The sequence below is a fragment of the Cyanistes caeruleus genome, chromosome 7, assembly GCF_971803275.1.
Source record: "Cyanistes caeruleus chromosome 7, bCyaCae1.hap1.1, whole genome shotgun sequence".
In the NCBI taxonomy this organism is placed as follows: Eukaryota; Metazoa; Chordata; class Aves; order Passeriformes; family Paridae; genus Cyanistes; species Cyanistes caeruleus.
This window is the reverse complement of record NC_141707.1, coordinates 31784431-31801006: the sequence shown is the minus strand read 5'-3', so window position 1 is coordinate 31801006 and position 16576 is coordinate 31784431. Positions and strand designations below refer to the sequence as shown.

The following is a 16576-nucleotide window of genomic DNA, read 5'->3' as shown; positions in this document are numbered from 1 at the left end:
TTTTTTTTTTTTTCCAGATTCTGAAAGGACAATAAAGGCTATCTATTGCCCCAGTGATAATATTTTCATTTCTCCTTTCTTTTTCTACTGCAGCATTGAAATTAATTCACTGAAGGTCAAATATGTCATATGTGCTAAATGAGGCTGCTGCTGAAGTATTGTAATAATTTCTCAAAAATAATATTATGAAGGTTTCAGTGGTGGTTACTGTACACAGAACTGCATTGCAAGAAATCCTTTGCGCTTCATTACAAATTCAGTTTGCTCTCCTGCAATTTTAATCACCTGGGCTTATTGTGCTGCTTGGCTACTGGCACAGTTCCTTTTTTCACTTGTTTTAGTATTCTATTTGTTTCTTGGTTTTCCTCAAGTCAGGCTGGAAATTCTCTTCCCAGGCCAAGAAAATGTGTGAGACACAATAAAGCATCTCAGTCCAGAATAAAATTTTTTCATTTCAGAAATACTCCACACAATAATAAGCCAATAAAAGACTTCACATTGTGCCAATCAAACTTTTTTTCTGTAGTTTTATAATTTTTTTTAATGCTGCTTCTTTAATCGCTGGCATAACTATGCTAACATTTTGAAACACAAGCTGTTTTGACTCAGAAAACCAGAACTTTTGAAATGTTGAAACAGTATTATGAAATGTTTTCATCCAATAATTTTTACAGCTGTCAGCAGCTAAATTGATACTGTTTCTGGAGGGGATTTTTTTCATTTAATGGAGAAGGAATGTTTTAGCTAAATATATATATATATATACATCACATATGCATACATACACATACATATGTATATACAGAAGATACAGATAAATGCCTCCCCTTCTCCCCTCCCCACCAAACTTCCTAGCCATCTTTATTCTTTCAAGACTTTTGGAAAAATATCAGAAAGGAGCCAGGAGGTACCTAAAAATTATGATGAAACAACAGTATCGCTACAGTCAACCTATAGTAACTTCTACCACAAGTTACTAACAAACATTTCTCGGCAGGTCCCTCCCTGCCCTGGCCCCTGCCCACCTTCCAGCATGCTGACGTGCATCGCATCGTTGGCCTTCTTTGGGACACTGAGCATCACTTCCAGACCATCCTTCAGTTCCCCTTTGCCCTCCTCACAGCAGGTCAGCAGTTCCTAAGAAGCAATGCAGACACCCATAAACAAACTCTGATCCACGTGCTGCCCTCACACCCATCTGTGCCACTTGGTCCCTGCAAGCTGCTTCAGAGACAGGAGAAAGTTCAACTGCAGCAAACCCCACTGTGGATTCTCACAAGTCAAAGTGGGGGGTCAGATGGGAACAACTATAACACAAGACAAAACCAGGTGCTCTCAAGGGAGACTGTGCCCTTGGAAGATTTCTGGGCACTTACAGGTCATGAAGCAGCTCCCTTAAGCAAAAATAACTCATTACACCTCTGCTCTGTATGAGCTGATCTGTGCAGCTCACTGAGGTACCTTCAGTAGGAGTTGGTATTTTGTGATTCTCTGAACAGGCTTGATTAAATAAGAAGAGATGGAGTTGGCCAGCCCATGTCTTTGTTGAATTTCCTAGAAGGGATAAAAACAGCAGTCAGTCATGGAAAAGTATTAACCCCCAGACACACAGAACCACCCAAAACTAATTTTAGCTCTGCATCCCTGCATTCTATGTTTAGTTTTTTAACTCTCTTTAAGCTCACATGCATGTAAGTGTGGTTTCAGAGAGGCTGGCAATAAACTGCAGGGTCCCTCTGCAAGTCAAGCTAAAGCTCTGCTGAGTAAACAGGCCTTGATTTAAGTACGACTTACCTGTCATGTCATCCGGTTTCCCCTAGCTAAGGAGGCTGAAAGCAGAGTCTTAACATTCAATTAAAATGAAATGACATTAAATTAAATTGCATGAGTAGGGTGTAATTTAGCTGTCTAAACATAGGCATTGAGTCCCATTTGAGAGCCCTGGGGTAGCTGAAATATCCATGTGGGAATAACAGACGTGCTCTACTCCGAGGTGGCAGCTGGGGGCCAGGAGAGGCATCCCCTTATGATACCTGGTACAGCACTCCAGACTTCTGTTTCGTCACCTGAACCTCAACCAAAATGTCTGGGTTGATCAGTGTGATGTCCTCATGAATTTCTGGAGACATCACAGACCTGTTGAGGGCTGCAATGGGCCTGGCTGCCTCCCCACAACTGTTCCAGAGGGAGTTGGGAGCTCCTGAAAATCCTACAGAACCCTAACAAATATATTTAGCCACCTAAAAGACTCCAAATTCATGCTCTACAGGGGCAGATTCTCTGATGAAATAGAACAGATTGGAAACCCTTCTGTCTCTGCCAGGCTCTGGGCCTGCCTTGTCTTGCTCCTGGCCACCAGAAAATCCATGATTCCTAAGGAAGCAAATGAAAAAGGGGAATGGGACTTTTCTCTAGCTACTGGAGTGTGAATTTGAGACTGTAAAGCAAAGAAGTTCTGGAAGATGAAAGGAGAAGAACTGCCAAGAACAGAAATTTTCCTTTTGTATACAATCTGATTTTCTGTGGAGTACTAGGGAGGTTACTGCTTATTTTTAGCTCCACTGTTTGTCCTAATGCTGGGATGCAAAAGCATCCACTTCTCACACAACAGATTTTTGGTTTGTTGATTTGGTTTCTTTTACTATAAAAGTTGGTTTTGTTTTCTGTTTGTTTGTTTTTTTAACTAGCTCTGGTGCCATGAAGAAGACCGAAAAGGGAAAGGGGCCCTATTTGGGGGTTAATGGAGTTTGCATGAAGCTGAGTCATAGCTGACTTTTCAGAGGAACTGTGCCTGCAGAGCACGTGGCTGAGACTCAGTTCCTAACTGCAGGAGCCAGCAAGACTTCGGCCATGTCTGTGAACTTCCTGGAACTGGCAAAATACACTTGTCTTAGCAGGATCCAGGTAACAAAATTAGCCCTGGTCCTTTCCTGCAGCTCTCTGAACAGCAGGGCTTGCTCTCAGCAAGATGCTCTCCTTTGGGCGCTCCTTGCTCTGCCAGGATGCTCCCTGGTCAGACTGTGCAGAGACACAGCAGGGTGGTGGAGAGACATTTGACAAGTGCTGGGAAGGGCCATTCTCCCTGCAGCTCCTCCCTATGGTCCCTGAAGTGTTGGAGTAGGAGCCTGTTTGTGCCTCTGCTCATTTCCCAAGGGATATTCTGGCTCAGCAGAGAAACTGTCCAAGAACCCTCATCCATGCAGAAACACCATGCTCTGCAATGCTACCAAAATCACTGAGCTTCATCATGTTCCATGCTGGTCATGCAAATCCAAAGTGCCCTGTGGCTTCTTGGATGTCAAACCATATCTTTTCCAAGATTCAAAGCAAAAAAAGTATTCCAAATAGAAGAAGCATGTACATGTCTCAACCAAACTCTGTCCCAAAGATCAAAGTTTGCTTAACTAAAGGCACTAAAATCAACTTGATTACCCCAATAACATGCTGATTCTACCAATCGAAGCTGACAGCTAACATATGTTGGTAATCAAAAATAGTCTGAAGTATATGCTATTACAAATATTAAAATTTGTTAAACATGATTTATCTTTGAAACTGCTGAATAAAGAACAGTTTAAGTAATGATGAACAAGACAGATTCAAAAACTGAAAGAGCAAAATAAGTCTACTGAAGTTAAATCAGAATAAACACACTCTTTTCATCCCCTGTGCAATTTCCAGCTAATATAACCATACCAAAAACTTATGGATTTTATAAACAAAGCACCATCTGTAGGGAGGGAAGATGGTAATCTTTATGCTTTATTAGACAAATGCTGTAGGATAAACTAGGTGTGTTTCACAGTTGAGAGTTTGTGCGTTGTTTTCCACCTGTCTCAACTGGTTCAATAAAATAAATTGCTTTTCTCTACATACATGGCTTCACTTACATCCTGAGAACATCCCAGCTCTCAGCTCATAATTCTCTTCACAGTTTCAAATGAAATATGTCACCTATCTTTGCTCCTTCTCATAATCAGTTAACCCTTATAGTGAACCCCGGAGCTGCAGGTTTTCCATGGGCTTAAAGGGTTCAAACATTACTGGGACTGCTTGTTTTAATCTCAAAGGTGGTTTTCTATGAAAGCTTCTGAAATTTGAGGAACACTTGTGATTTTCAAGCAGGCTTCTTACTAAGTGGTGTTATTCTAGATAATTCATTCTCATCATCAGGGTTTTGGGAAATTCCAGTTTCTGCTTGGAAAAAAAACCCAACTATTTTCTCTATATCCTTGTGCCAGGCTGTCCTGCCCCTGAGCCACTGCCACTCCAGATCAAGATAAGAAGGCTCTACAGGTACTTTGCATTACTTTAGTCACTCACACTGCGGAGGAAAACCTTGAGGAGTTTTTGGGGGGATAGTCACCTTTCTCTTTTTCACAGGCATCACTGGGTGATGGCCCAGCACCCATGGGAAGCAAACACCTCCCCCTGGCAAAACAGCAGATGCTGACACACGAATATTCACTACTAAGAAATATCAGGCAGCTTTCCAGCCTATGCAGAGAGCTGGAGTGGAAAAGCTTTCAAGCTGTGCAAACAGCACAGATGGACAGAACCTAAGGCTGCTCCAACCCTGCACTGCCGCCGACCAGCACAAACCATTCAACAGGCTCAAGCGCCACCTCCTGGAAAACACATCCCGGTCCCATTCGACTTTCAGAGCATTCCGTAAGCAGGCAAAATGAAAAAGGTGCTCATCACTTTTCCTGTGGCTCCGAGAGACCTTTCATTGTTGAGGGAGACTGAAATGCTGTAACCATTGGCACATACAGACTCCAGAGGAGCTGATTTATGTCAGCTGCCAACTCCATCACAGCTTGGATCCTGCTGATCTGTTACATTTGCAAACACTTTCAATGCTTTAGAGGAGAGGTCTTAGCACTTTTTTTTCTTTTTTTTTTTTTTTTTTTCAGAAAGACAACTAATTAAAGCTACAAGGTAGCAGACAAGCATGGCAAAATGGATGAGGTTAAGCAAGAGGAAGAGCTTGGTTTAAAGGTACTCAAAAACTTGAAAGACTTTTCTCAGTCTACAAAATTGGAATTGGAGCCTAAAAACATTTATCACTGGCTGTAGCACTTGCATGGGAAATAGTTAATTGGAGTCAATGGAGTTCCTTATTTGCACAATGAAGTAAAAATGGAATAGGCTGGGTAGAACAGGAGGATAGGAACTTGTTTAAGATTTAGGAATTTCAGGTCATAATATATAACAGAATCTGAAATTTTAATTTTTTCACTAACCCAGAAACAGAGATTACATCTGAACCAGATCTTTGGAAAGGACTGGATCTGCAAAATGCCCAAAGGTTCCCATTGGAATGTGTGTCTCCACACCTCACCACACTCTGCACCACAGCCTATCAGTTCTCACAGCATGTGATATTTGCAGTGGAATGAAAAACCCAAATGCCAAGGCACAGAAAGGAACCCATAGCTTGAGTGTAAAAAAGAGGTGTTTCAGCTGCACCAGGTGTGGAAGGAAAATAGCAATGGCTGCTTACATCAAAGAAAGTCCCTGCATGTTCCAGGATGAGCTGGCTGGAATCAGGCTTGTTTTTGCAATAGGTGACATACATCTGAAATTTATCTGCCTGTGAAAACAAACATCAAGGGAAAAGCAAGATAAGCTATTTCTCTGCTATTTCCCACAGGTTTTTATTAAGGCACACCAGGATAAATACAGGTGATAACTCCCACACACCCACCACCACCAGCCCCACCCTGCCACCAAGCAGCACAAGAGCAGAAATTAAGAGCAGAAGACTTTAAGGTTCATACCTTACTTGAGCAGTTCTGAGGGCGGCTTTCTTTAACAAATATCACAAAGGGAAGGCCTAAAACTTTAATCCAATTGTTACACAAGAGTTTGAAGGTCTCAAAACTCAGTCATGAAGTGTTGACTCTATCACCTACTTGAAGATAAATCAGTCTACAAACTGCCAAGTGACTCACCTAGTTTAAACTGGCACAAGCCAACATTTTTCACTTGAAATTTGTGACACTTGGCCTAGACTTGCCTTTCTTACTTTGGTTCAAACTTAAATGGCTCAAATTTTATGTTGTGCTAGGAGTGTTTTGCATTTTATTTCCTAATTTGTTTACTTTTAAGCAGAAATTAAAAACATCTGTGCACTCCCACCTCTTATTAATGTACTCTGGTCTCAAGAAGGGGGAGGGAAATAAAAGAAGATGATGTTTTCCTTTTACCATTGTTGCATTTTTTTATTCCAGATATCTAAACAACAGGATCCTGCAATTGTGCAGGTAGCTTTGTATGTATATCTGTTACCACACACACAGCTCTGGACATGAACCTTTGATGAGATGATGCAGAAGTATCTTAGAGTACCATGAGGATTTTGCAGAGAATGATACATAAATGCATTCATCTTTCCTAAGCAGGTAAGCTGTTCTTTGTAAATGATGTTTCTGAATCCATTCCATCAAGACTTGTGATATGTTTTTAAATTAAATGCCCATCTGAAGTCATCTAAACAAGGTTATTTTTTGGTAAAATGGTACCATCTTTATTCTTAAAATACTAATTTCTAGCTTTGATATATGAATAAAAAAAATCAGACAAAACACAAAGATGGCTGATTTGACTGGTAAATATTTTGAAAAGAGAACAGCTTTCATACAGACAAATTACTGTAGCCAATTCCCAGGGACTCCTATGCTCACTAAGACTCTCTGCATCAGGAATTCAAAGTCCTGTTGGAAATTATCCTGACATTGCATAATGGAATGAGAGAGCACAGTGGCTCAGAAATTTGACACTAATTTCTGGAGGAAAAAAAAGTTGATAAAATATATTCTTCATGCCTTTGTAGAGTTCTCATGGCTGTCACCCCTAAAAACAGGTTTGGTTTGATGAAGTTCTGCTAAACAAAAATCAGCAGAGGTAAATAAAAGCTGTAGTGGTCAGTCAGGAAAAGGAGAGAGGCTCTGGAAAGCCTTCATACAATTGCTGAGGAGAAGGGTGGAAACTTTCACCCTGGGGCAGGTGAAGGATAAAGCTGTTGTAGTTCCAGACTAGCTCCTAATCCCATTAATCACCGGGGACACGACCCTTGCACATATTCCCAGCTTGTTCCCATTTGTGTTAGAGAAATTAATTTGAATAAATAATGAGAAACAGCAGCCTCATTACCCAGGTGACAAAGCAGTGGCCCACATCCTCGGGCAGTTGTTCATATTTCTCCAGCTCCTTTAGGAAAATGCTGAAAAAAGAAGACAGCAATGTAACTAGTTACAGTCAAATACCCAGGAGATGCAGGATAACCAATGAGTTAATCAGTCCAAATGATCAACATTTGTATCTTGATTATGAGGCTACCCAAATGTCCAGCTAGCAGAAAAAGTGTCACTTGCCAAGGTGTGCTTTGTTTTTTGAGTACAGTCATGCCTAACTCCACCAGAAAGGAAAACGAGGCAATCCCAAGTAGTGAGTCAGTGTGTTCAGGACTGTTCTATTTGAACAAAGATCTTCAAAGAGTTATTGTGTAGTGGTTCAGACAAAGAGCAACAAGGGAAGCCCAAAGCTGCCAGATTCCCAACACCCAACTCACCACACTGGACAAAGGACAACAACTTAAACAAGCTCAACATTTCACAGGTAAGTAGTAAACTTCCAAATTAGAGATTTTTTTAAACCAACTCTCTCTGAATAGCTTGTACCACAAGTGACACTTGTTTGCACATAGAGCCCTCTACAATGCCTGGGTAGAAAGAATATGAAACAGTTTCTTCAGCTGCTCCTCCTAGAACATGTTTTCTGGACCATTCACCAGCTTTTCTGCCCTTCCTTGGACATGGACATTTTGAATCAGGCTGGAGGATGCCTTAAGATCACCATCTGAAAGAGAAGGCTGTGGAGGACACTGGTAGAGGGGACAGGGGAAATTTATTTTAGCATAACGAGAAAGAAATTTTAGAGGAAAAAATGATTATGCAGAAGCAGCAGGCTGCAGGAGGAGGGGTCAGAGAAAAGAGAAATGACAGCAGTGAGAAGCTATGTGATATGACTGAGGGCTGGAGGGATGGTAGCTGGGAACAGTGGAAACTCAAAAAGGAGGGAAATCAGATGGCATCAGGCAGGGCCACCAGAACAGAAATATAGCACCAGAGAGAAAGGGAAGTGGGAAGGCAGTCAGGCTGCTATCCTGATATGCTTTGAAGCTGTTTGCACAAAAACATGCACAGGGCATGCTCTGCTCTGCTGGGCCCTGTTTATGTGCTAGCACATTTATCTGAATGAAGCTCTTGAAATGTCCTAGAACTAAAAGAGGGAAGGATTCTCTGGTTTGTTTTTAAAGTGTAACCTGAAGACAGATTTGGAATTCAGACTGAACTTGTTGGATCCAGCACCCCTAAATGTGAAGTTTATAACTGTTGTTGCATTCCCATTATACCATGGAAACAATGCCCTCTAAGCTGATCTGGTACACAGTCTTATCTTAACAAGATGGGGTACTGTTAGTTACAGATTAAATACAGAAAGTCTCCAAGAAGTGGCAGAAAGCTACTTATTAACCCAGCTCATGCCAACAATTCCACTGTCTCCCCTTTGTGTTTTCCAAGATCATATTTTTGACAGGCAAGCGTCCAGACTAGATCCACTGGTATAATATGGCTTTAACATTGTTGATCAGCTGAAGGTGAAGTTAGAAGTAAGTTGCAATTCATTTTTGTAAAAGAAACAAAGCAAGAAATCAGACACTATTTTGCAAATTTGGATCAATTATTTTACACTCAGGTGTGTGTGTGGGGATTCTCTGGAGACACCACAGAGATGCACAAGTGCCTGAACATTAGCAGAACTGTTAAGAAAACCTACTTGTTATGGAAGTCATATATCTCCTGAATATTGCCAAAGATGATGTGTTCTTTATTAAGGATCCCAGCTGGTATTTCTTCCACTCCACTCGTCATTTCCCAGAGATAAGTCTGGAAGACACCAGAAACTCTTAATTTTGTGAATAAATACAGTGGAAAAGAATAGATCTCCCTGTTTTATTGCCAGAGACACAGGTTGAAAAGGAACTACGTACTTTGAGATTAATAAACAAGCTAAATTATAAAAAAATAATTTTCCAATGTTACAGAAAGCTCTCCAGAGAAATTTAAAGTGCTGATGCTTTGAAGTTGTCTGAAGAAAAAGCAGAAACAGGCCAACAACACCTGTCTTTGCTGTCCACCTGAAGGTGTCCAAAAACTGCAGGCAGAAACTGCTGAAAAGATAAGCCAGATTTGCCACTTCAGTAGCATTAGACACATAAAAATCTGTCAGACTGCAGATATGTGAAAGCTGACAGATTTCACTGAATTACACTCTGATTTTTGCCTTGAATATCACTATCTACTTTAGGAACACCCTTCTGTACAGCAAGACAAGGTATTTGACTGTGCAAATCCAGAAGTTTCTCTAGCAGGAGATGATTCAAAGGAATAGATCTGAATCCTTAAGGAAAGGCTTCTTGAATCAGTGTGCACAGCCTGTGCATTAAAGTGAACATTCCCACTGCAGAGGACAACATGTGCTTCCAGGAAATACAGGAGACCTCCTGGGCCATAACTTACCTCTAAACATTCATGTAAATCCCTGACATAAGCTTTTTCTGTCTGCAGCAGCTCAGCCATAATGAATCTGAAAAAAAAAATAAAAAAAAATGGAGTATTTTAGGTGTTTTGGACATTATGAGCATTTCTACAATGAACAGAAAACAAAACATCCTCCTGTTGTATTAAGGAATAAGCATATTTCCAACCTAGACTTTCAGCTGCCTTACTTTGCACTTTTCAGTCCATGATCAAAATACCACTTCATAATCCAGTCCCTGGTAGAGTTTTTTCTAAAAATCTTTTCTGCACAAAATCCTATTAAGCTGTATTCCTGCAACCCTGAGTCCATGGGATTTACCATCTACAGGCCCATCCTGAACTATCAGCCGGTTCTCAGAAATTTTTTGCACCAAGGATTAAGGATTCACCAACAACATTTGCATCTTTGCTGACAGTCAGTGGGAAGTCACCCTAAAACTTTACCTTCAGGGGCAACAGAAATGGATTTGGGAGACACCACTACTTTGAAGAGACTTCAACAGCTTCGTACCTGACCAGAGAAAATCCAGATGCTGTGAAATGCAAGAATGGTATTTGTAGACCCTGAGGCTGGGCCCCTCAAAGTTGAAATTCTTTATGTTTTGCAAATTTGCCACAGGTAGACCAAGTGTAACATTTTCTAAAGTATAAGTGGTTTCTTATCAATCATGACCTGTAGTGACAATTTCAGAGGGCTGTGAAACACTTTCCCAATATTCTTACACAAAAAATAAGACAGGATACTGTGAAAACAGTTAGTGTTTATGGATTTAAATGCAACAAGCACTTCTCCAGTATTTCCTCTAGTGTGAACTATTTCCAGGTCTCTCAGTCCTACACTTGCTGAAATTTGAACCTAAACTTCAAGTGAACTCTTGGGTCACTGATGTTTAGATAATACTTAGACATCCAAAGATGCTCTTTATTTTTTCCCGCCCATGTTACTTTTTACATACAACAAGACAGCAATAAGCAACTCCACCACATCAAGGTTAATCCAAGTGCTTGACTCACTGCTTTCCCTTTCTAACTTCTGATTAAAACCAAAACAAATTCAACCTTTATGTTCTGAAATTCTCTGACCTACAAGTAACAATTTCTGCCCTACACCTGCAGACTTATCTCAGTAGCTCTGCAGCTGGAAGGAGTTACAGGACTGTCAGTCAGTCCTGGTCATGCAAATACCACAGAATTATTCTTTAGCAGATACTGTGCCATGCAGACAGAGTGTCTGGGAACATACTCTTTTTTTCTGGCTGACTTCCTTTTTTCTTCATTGACTTCATGATTTGCATCTCTCAGCTTTACCTCCCGGTCTGAAAGACTTGCTGGAATGATATCTAGTTCTAGGTCTTTGTTATCCTAGGGAAGAAAAGAAAAAAAGGTACAGAGTTGAACTTCATTGCAATCTTACTGTTGTGCAAAGTGCAGCATGTTCATGAGATCAAAGAGGTAAGAAGGGACAAATGTAAGATAATATCAAAAAGGAAGAAATTTGGAGAGAAGCAGAAGTACTGTGAGAAAAGATAAAAAGCTGAGAGAGAATCTTAAAAAAACAGAAATTATATTCATTGTAATCTTCACTGTTTCTCCTAGCTAAGAATCAATACTGATAAAAAAGTCTAAATTACCTTACTCTTTCATATCTAAAATAGTTGTCTATTACGGGACTTGATAAAAAACAGTCTGATAAAGTAGAGCACCATGCAGAGACAACTTTCAGTGGCCATTTACCATGGAATACCTTTCCAGACTGTGGTCAGAACTCTGTGTAAACCAGAGGCCCTACAAGGAACAGTGCAGTTAAAGCATTATGAGGGTGTGAGGAAATTTATTCCTTATTCTTGATACTTAATTCCAGAGAGCTGTTGACTGAAAGGTTTTTAAGTGTTTCTGCTTATGGCACTCTTCCTTAATAATATGGCCAGGGAATAGCAGGAGATCCTAATTTTTGCTTCTTATGATGCTCTATTTCCCTTGAAAGAGTTCAGAGATGAGGCTGGGGATCAGTTGTTTATGTTAAAGGATGAGACAATGAAAACTTAAGAGTTTGACACAAAAATAATGGTGTGGGAAGATTTATAGTTTACACCAAGATTAACACAGACTTTTATTCAATTAATTAACTGAATAATTCATTATTCCCCTGAATAATGAACCCTCCCTCCTGAAAAATGGTGCAAACACTTGTTTAGAAAATCTTTCTGGTCTTCATCTGGCTCTCCTCACATCACTGACCTACCACAGAAAAAAACTTTAACCCTTTTTCTCCAGAAGCAGTTCTGAGCATGGCCAGGTGGGCTGGCTGAGTTTTCATTGTTTCTAATGGCCACACGGAAACCAACAGCATTCATACCAGAGGCTTCACCTTCCTCTGTGACTCTGGCACAAAACCCCGACAGGACAGGGTCTTATAGTACCTCTGGGTTGATTCCAAGGGCTTTTTCCAGGGAGTAGCGGTATTTCCCCATCCTGAGAGAGAAGTCCCGGTAGCGCTTGTCAACGGTGGTGACCCACTTCCTAATTTCAGTGGCGTGTATGTGTCCTTTCTCTACAAAGCTGTCAGCCAGCTGGATGAGGAGCTTCACTTTCTCCTTTGTTTGCTGCCCAAAATATGGTCCTTGGTTATGTTTCATTATTATTTCCATTGCTTTTAACACACACAGCAGTCAAAAGAAGCTCACTATTTTTATATATCATTAAAGAGTGTCTGTACAGAATGAGATACTTCAAACTTTTTCAGTAAAACATGGAATGACATTTTTATAAGGACACTTATGAAGCTGAAGAAGATAGAAAGTCAAGTTTTTGAAACCCCACAGACACAAAGACATAAAATATGTTGGCAGCTATACATGGCTCCTTCCCACAAGAAAGGGCTTATTTTTTGGTGAGCCTTGGAGCAGAAGACAAGATTTTAAAATCACACCTCATAAAATGCACCAAGTTACTCTGAATCTATACCTGGTGGATCTGCAAATCTGTGTAGAAAGGTCATCAATAAACCACATATCAGCCCAGGAAGTGATTTTGAGTCATTAATACTCTGTTTCAAAAAGAAACAGAATTTAAATCCAAATTCATGGTCTACTATAAAATCCTCCATCGTGGCAGTGATGTGTCAGAGGCAGAACAGCCACAAACACACACTAAGGTCGTGCAGCAACAGCCAACTTTACTGAAACCTCTTCTCCTTATATACACCGGAAGGCATGTATGGTCAATCCCCATTGGCTGAGCCAGTCACCACCCAGCCCAGCCAGCCAATAGCAGCCCGAATACCCAATGGCCTGCGCCTGTCTCCAACGGGCCGTACTGGTCCAGTTACTTAAGCGAGGTAATTATATAAACAACCACGTTTCAGTTATAAAGTTGGGATTGTTTGTAACTGTGAGGCCTCCAGGCCAGCTTTAGGCCACCACAATTCCCCCTTTTTATTTTTAAATAGAAAACAGTGTCTGTCATCCTCTGCAGGGCCCTTGCAGACAAGATGACAGACACAGTATTGTGTAAAAACCTCAATCCTTTTAAGCTTTGAAAAGCTTGAAGGAGACCTTCAACTCAGTTTGAGAGGCCCAGCCTCTTTTCAGTTGGTGATGGTCCCATACACCTTTGAAGTTGTAACATTCACTCTCTGGAGCTGTCAGGGAGAGCCACTAACAATGCAAGTTACCAAATTGGCATGCTGCAGGATTATAGATTAAAAATTATAAATTTACAACTTAACTCTAAAAACAAGAAACATTTCAACTCTCAGAACTGTAGGAAAAACAACCGTGAAGAAAAACAATCTGCCTCAAAATTTTCAGGTCAAGTCCTCACATTTAAATATGTATAAAACCTTCATGTCCATAAATAGATAAAAACCTTAAATAGACTTGTCATCTCAAGTTCTAGTTCTCTGTGTGGCAGGTGTGCAAGTTGTTTAAGTCACTGCTCCTCAACATCTGCTGGAGTGTAGGATTATATTTACAGGAAAATGGACAGGTACTAACTGAACCAGCCTAACCCTCTGGAACCCTCTGGAAGGAGGTCATCTTTGTGGATAAAAAAGCTGATGTTGAAAGAAGAAAGAAGCAGAAAAGTTGCTGACTGACAAAGGGGTGTCAAAGCGAGTAAAATGATGTTTACAGCATCTACCAATTAGATTAAGAAAGAGATGCATGCTTGCCTCATGGACAAAGTGGAGCTACCAATTAAACAATGTGTGACTGTGTAGACCAAGATAAGAAGTAAATAAACAATGTTTAAAAGCACAACAGCTTTTGCTTGATTCACATTGAATCGTGCAGAGTTCTTTGTCTCCTCACTGGAGGATCATCATGAGGATGTTGTCTCTGGTCCTGACCATGATGTAGGGCACACCTGGTATCCACTGTGTTCCGGTGTCTGGGGTTTTCCGATGGATCTGAAGCCTCAGTTTCCTCGCTCTATCAGCTCTGTTTTGAGGACAAGAGACTTAAAAGGGATGAGTTGGGCAATTTGTGTTTTTGCAGGGATTGTCACAGGTGGAGTAGGGGTTGAAACCAAAGCGTGTATCTTCCCAGTGAAACCTATATCAATAATGCCAGGGTGCACAAAAATACCTTGTAGACTAGCACTGGATCTTCTGATAAACAGTGCACTCAGTCCTCTCCAGATGGGCCTGTGGGCCTTGAGAGGGACCCTGTGTACCTTTAAAGTGCTTATGGTTGTTAAGATGGATGTGGAAACATCCATTCCGGCTGTGTCTCTGATCCTCCCGTGAGCTGGTCACATAGGCTCAGACAGGAAGGCGGGAAGATGCTTGTATCATCACGTGTCTCTCCCCTTCACGCTGGGTCTTCCGTTTCCCTGGTCCTTAAAGGAAACTGTGTCAGAATGAATTCAGGATCTGCATTGTCTGGTCACTGGATTGTTTTTTCCACACTGGCTACAAGTTGTATTCCTTTGTCTGTGAATTGTCCCTGGTAGAGTAGACTTATGAGGACAGTTGGCTTTTAGGTGGCCTGGTTGTCCACATCTGTAGCACAGGGGTGTCACTTTCACAGCTGCCGCTATGGAGTCTGCTAACAAGGACATGTTGTGGGCATTGGATCCAACCTTGGCACAAGCATTTATCATCTCATCCAAGGATGGTTTCTCATTTGGCAACAGTTCTAAGAACCTTCAACAATCCTCATAAGCATTGCCCTTGGCCAACTGTAAAACTAATTGGTTTCTGGCCTTAACATTTATTCATTGTTTCTCCATTGCATCTTGCAGTCTTTCTATGAATTGTAGATAATTGATAAGCCCCTGACTGGTCTTTGAGTAGGTCTGGGTTGGATTTGCCATGTTCATGACCTTGAGCAATGCTTGCATCCCCAAATCCTTTACTTGTGCCAGCACTGGTGGATCTAGCCTGGCTTGGAGGCAAGGGCAAGCTAATGGTGGTAATCCTAAAAGCTGAGAGAACCAAACTTCATAATGTGGGTCTTCTCAGGGGACCTTTAGGTTTCTTTATTCCTGTTTTTCTGCACAGTGTCGCTATGCTGACTCAAAGACCATATATTGGACTGTTGTAAACATTAGTTTAGCAAGCTGTTTAGTATCAAAGGGAGTAACCTCCTCTGTTATAAACCGCAGCATATTGGTGGCAGCAGGTGAGCCCAGGCTGTACTTGGCTACAAGCTGATGCAGTTCTGAACGAACTGGCCACTGAAAAGGTGCATAATTATCCAGTGTTTTTCCACCACCCCTTATTACCAGGTATGCTTCAATTGTGCCATATTCAGGTTCCTGACTTCCTCATAATGGCACATCAATCACTTCTGCAGCTTCATAATCCCCACTTGCTATCATTGCTAGCTTTACTTGGTGCCAAATGCTGACTGGATCAGGCACGGCTGTTGGTGTTGTACTGATGATGGCTTTGTCTCAGGGGTCTGCAGAAAAATGGTGGCTCTGGCTTTTGGTGCCCCTAGCCAGTAGGTGTTCCACAGGTAACTCCAGCTCTGGTAGCAGTGCATGTGGCACCAACTTTCAGACCCAGTGGTCCACCACTGCTTCTGGGTATGACGTTTGCTGGGTATCTGGGGACCTGTGGTGATGTATTTCTGGGATCCATCCATGAATCAGCTCCAGCGCTAGGCACACTATTCCATGGTTAGGTTCCACTCTGGGGTGGCCGGGCTGGGTTCTGCTGTCTGTACCTCCTGGCATGGGACAAGGCACTTTCTAGTGGCCACAGTGTGCTCCATGGGAGAGGCGTCCCGGCGTGATGGCTCAGTTCCACGTGGCCGTTTTGTTTCACTGTGCGCCCAGAGCGGTAGCCACGCTGCCAACTCTCCCAATGCCTGGTTCTCCTCATCCAGTGAGTGCCTCCTCCACTGCCCTTGCGTTCTGCTCTTCCTGTAGCTGCCTTAGCAGGTCCATTGAGTCTCCAAGGCTTAATAATGCCAACAGCAGCCTCGTCTCCAATAGCAGCTGCTTGAAGTATGAGCCTGCCAGCCTGGTCCCATGTTTTAAAATCTAAAGCGACACTTTCAGTCACATTCAGTTTCTGGTTTTTGCACCACATTAGCAGGGCAGTTAGAGCCCGGTTGTCACACTTTAGACCACGTTTCTTTAGCAAAGGTGTCCATACCTGCAGGGTAGGCTTCTCTGCTGTAGAGCAACATGCTCCCATCCCAGTGGCTTCTTAATTCCCCAAAGAGGGAGGGAGTCTGGACCCAAACACGGCTCTCCACAGCGTCTTCTGCAGCTCTGCACTCTGCCTTTCCCGGGGTTCCGTGGCTCTACATGCCACGGGTAGCAGCTCTGCACACTGCAGGCAGCTGTTCCCACTGCCTTCCTGCCTCCTCTGCTCTACACACGGGGGCTTGTTGAAATCACTTCGGGGTTCACCAGATGTCACAGTGATGTATCGGAGGCAGGACAGCGACAAACACACCCGAAGGTCGTGCAGCAACAGCCAACTTTATTGGGACCTCTCCTTATATAGACCG

General features: G+C 42.0%; 1 protein-coding gene across 32 annotated transcripts in view; it reads right to left on the bottom strand.

Annotated features, from left to right (window-relative positions):
- KALRN (kalirin RhoGEF kinase) overlaps positions 1 to 16576 on the bottom strand; it is a 501085-nt gene that overhangs the window by 127612 nt on the left and 356897 nt on the right. For 29 of the 32 annotated variants that reach the window (XR_015289279.1, XR_015289280.1, XM_086897893.1 and 26 more), the window contains 8 exons: positions 12029 to 12211; positions 10852 to 10970; positions 9588 to 9654; positions 8845 to 8954; positions 7159 to 7228; positions 5507 to 5596; positions 1462 to 1554; positions 1026 to 1137 (listed from right to left, as the gene is read on the bottom strand). Coding sequence is in view for 30 of the 32 variants with exons in the window: in XM_086897893.1 (XP_086754019.1) it covers positions 1026 to 1137; positions 1462 to 1554; positions 5507 to 5596; positions 7159 to 7228; positions 8845 to 8954; positions 9588 to 9654; positions 10852 to 10970; positions 12029 to 12211 (844 nt within the window). In the remaining 2 variants the exon portion in view is untranslated. The remainder of the gene's footprint in view (positions 1 to 1025; positions 1138 to 1461; positions 1555 to 5506; positions 5597 to 7158; positions 7229 to 8844; positions 8955 to 9587; positions 9655 to 10851; positions 10971 to 12028; positions 12212 to 16576) is intronic. The other 3 variants (XM_086897882.1, XM_086897883.1, XM_086897884.1) reach the window with 1 other exon arrangement.